The sequence below is a fragment of the Prunus persica genome, chromosome G4, assembly GCF_000346465.2.
Source record: "Prunus persica cultivar Lovell chromosome G4, Prunus_persica_NCBIv2, whole genome shotgun sequence".
Classification (NCBI taxonomy): Eukaryota; Viridiplantae; Streptophyta; class Magnoliopsida; order Rosales; family Rosaceae; genus Prunus; species Prunus persica.
The window spans coordinates 2,020,410-2,023,065 of record NC_034012.1 but is presented as its reverse complement, the minus strand read 5'-3'; the positions used below and the strand labels follow the sequence as shown (position 1 = coordinate 2,023,065).

Genomic DNA, 2,656 nt, shown 5'->3' with positions numbered 1-2,656 from the left:
TAAGATATTCCAAGATATATAAGAGTTACAAGATATTATATACATCTTGGACCTAGAAACCGTCTATACCTGAGGAGTAGTAGCCCATATCAAATTTTGGCTAAACTAAACCGTTTTAAACTTACTTTAGCTACACCACAAGAGTACGCAAAAAAACAAATAATTGAGGTAAAGTAATTTTTATATTTTAATATCAATCTTAAAATACCTGAAGAATTCAAATTCATTTCACATTGGTCATAGTCAACCATTAATTAAACGGTTGTCACTTTCTTTATTATTATTTTTCACAAATCTCTTTTATTGCATGCTTTTAACAAAGCGTGTTACATTCTCAAATGTGGTAAGTATTTTGATTTTTCATTATCCTTAGCAATCTTTTTATTCAAGACCAAAGACAAAAAAATAGAAGCCTCGGATATACGCGCTAAAAGCGAGCCAACTGGCGCGGTGGAGCCAAGCCTAAGACTTTACTCTCTCTCTCCACACACAGAAAAGTGGTGGGAACTTTCACTGCCTGGTATATATTTTTGGTTCCCAATGCTCAAAACACAAACATTTCACTTCAATCTTTTGCCGCTTCCACCATTAAAATGCTCTTCAACTTTCCCTGCAACTCTCAGCTGCTTCCTCTCTCTTGTCAGTTGTATCTACCGTCACAAAACCAGAGCCAATTGAACTCTCTCAGTAAAAGCTAGCACAAACCAGACAACCAGCTAACCAACCAACCAACCAAACCATGTTTGATGATGAAAGTCCCAAACTTCCTAACCCACTCATTGTCTTTATCAACCAATTGCAATACTTAAAAAGATCGATACTTTCCGTTCTTCTTAGCTTGCCCACTTCTCTTCTTGCTCTGCTTCTCCTTCTCCTTTTGGCCTACAATGGCTTCTATGTCTTCTGTATTTACCTTCCTCTTTCCAAGCCCTCGCCGGACCCTGCCATTTTCTCCCCGGGAAATCTCGCCGGGGATTCTGTAAGTAATTGGGTTCCTGCGCATGTTTCTTCTTCTTCTTCAAGTTCAAAAATTTCTTCTTCTGTGATGTATGTGGTGAAGGAAGAAAATGCGCCTATGTTCTTAAAGACCCATTTGCCTCCTCTGCACAACCCAAGAAATTCAATGGTACCCATCCCAAAATTTTCACTCCAAAGGCCAAGGCGGATCAGAAAACACAAGCGCAAGCTCAAAAGCTTACCCCCTGAACCAAAACTCTCTCTGTTTTCAACAAGAATGAGAGACTTCTTTGCTGGTAACTCCTCTTCTTGTAAAGTCAGGTTCTTTATGACTTGGATTTCGTTCAAGACTTTTGGAAACAGGGAATTGCTGGCTGTGGAGAGCTTGTTCAAGTTCCATCCAAATGCTTGTTTGGCCATAGTCTCAAATTCGCTGGATTCAGAGAAAGGAAGTCAAATTTTGAGGCCATTCTCGGAAATGGATTTCAGGGTAATGGCAATTTCTCCAGACTTTGATTACTTATTCAAGAACACTCCAGCAGAAGCTTGGTATAGTGAGCTAAGGACAGGGAAAGTGAATCCTGGTGGAGTTTCTTTGGGTCAAAATCTCTCTAATTTGCTTAGGCTTGCTTTGTTGTATAAGTTTGGTGGTATTTATTTAGACACAGATGTTATAGTGCTAAAGAGTTTGTCAAAGTTGAGAAATGTGATTGGAGCTCAGGCAATTGATGCCCAAACTGGGAATTGGAGCAGACTGAATAATGCTGTGTTGGTATTTGATAAGAACCATCCATTGATCTTCAAGTTTATCCAAGAATTTGCTCTCACATTTGATGGGAACAAGTGGGGTCACAATGGCCCTTACTTGGTTTCAAGGGTGGTTTCAAGAGTGAGAGAAAATCCAAAAAACCCAGGTTTTAATTTCACTGTCTTAACACCCTCAGCGTTCTATCCGTTTAACTGGAGCCGAATTCGGAGTCTCTTTCGGGGTCCTAAAGATGAGCTTCATTCAAAATGGTTACTTGCAAAGCTGAGGCATATTTGTTCTCAAAGCTTTGCACTGCATTTGTGGAACAGCCAGAGTAGACGGCTGAATGTTGAGAAGGGAAGCATTATTGATCATCTAATGTCAGAATTTTCAATCTTTCCCAATTCTTCAGCTTCAAGCTCTGTCAAGATAGAATAAGGTTGATAAATTGTGCATGTGTTACTTTGTCTTGTTCATTGTTTTAGAGGTTGGTTGTTTTTGTATGTAAGATATGTTTCAACTGCCAACTCAGTTCGTTCAGATATTGTGGTGGTGAATGCCTTAGGAGGAATAAAAGAAATAATAACAGAAAAAATCGAAAATCAAAATGATTTTTTCTTGTATATTTATCGTTGGTTCTCATGATGAAGAAATTTATCTTGGCCCTTTTAATTTTCTGCACTTGTACTATCTTATGGAGATCAGAAAATGCAAAGAAGTTTATAGCATTTGAAGATTTCATTTCCTGCTCTTTTCTGAGGAGGCTTTCTGCCATACTGCATTAGGTGTAGGGAATCTTTCATGAACTTAAAATGTCAAAGCTATAGAAGTAGTTTTGGATTGTCTAATTGGTTTTAAGCAAATTATGGGGAACAAAAAGCTTATTATAATATATAACCTTTGAATCTCCATTCTGATTACATTATTGTGAAAGCGATGTATAAGCTTCCA

The 2,656-nt window shown here is 38.1% G+C and overlaps 1 protein-coding gene across 1 annotated transcript; it reads left to right on the top strand.

Annotated features, from left to right (window-relative positions):
• LOC18778355 (uncharacterized protein At4g19900) lies at positions 513-2,382 on the top strand. The gene has a single exon (XM_007213983.2). The coding sequence runs from the start codon at positions 740-742 to the stop codon at positions 2,141-2,143; it is 1,404 nt and encodes a 467-aa protein (XP_007214045.1). The 5' UTR covers positions 513-739; the 3' UTR covers positions 2,144-2,382.

Excerpts from the sequence above, each read along its gene's own strand:
- LOC18778355 (XM_007213983.2), top strand. The coding sequence starts at position 740 with ATGTTTGATGATGAAAGTCCCAAACTTCCTAACCCACTCATTGTCTTT.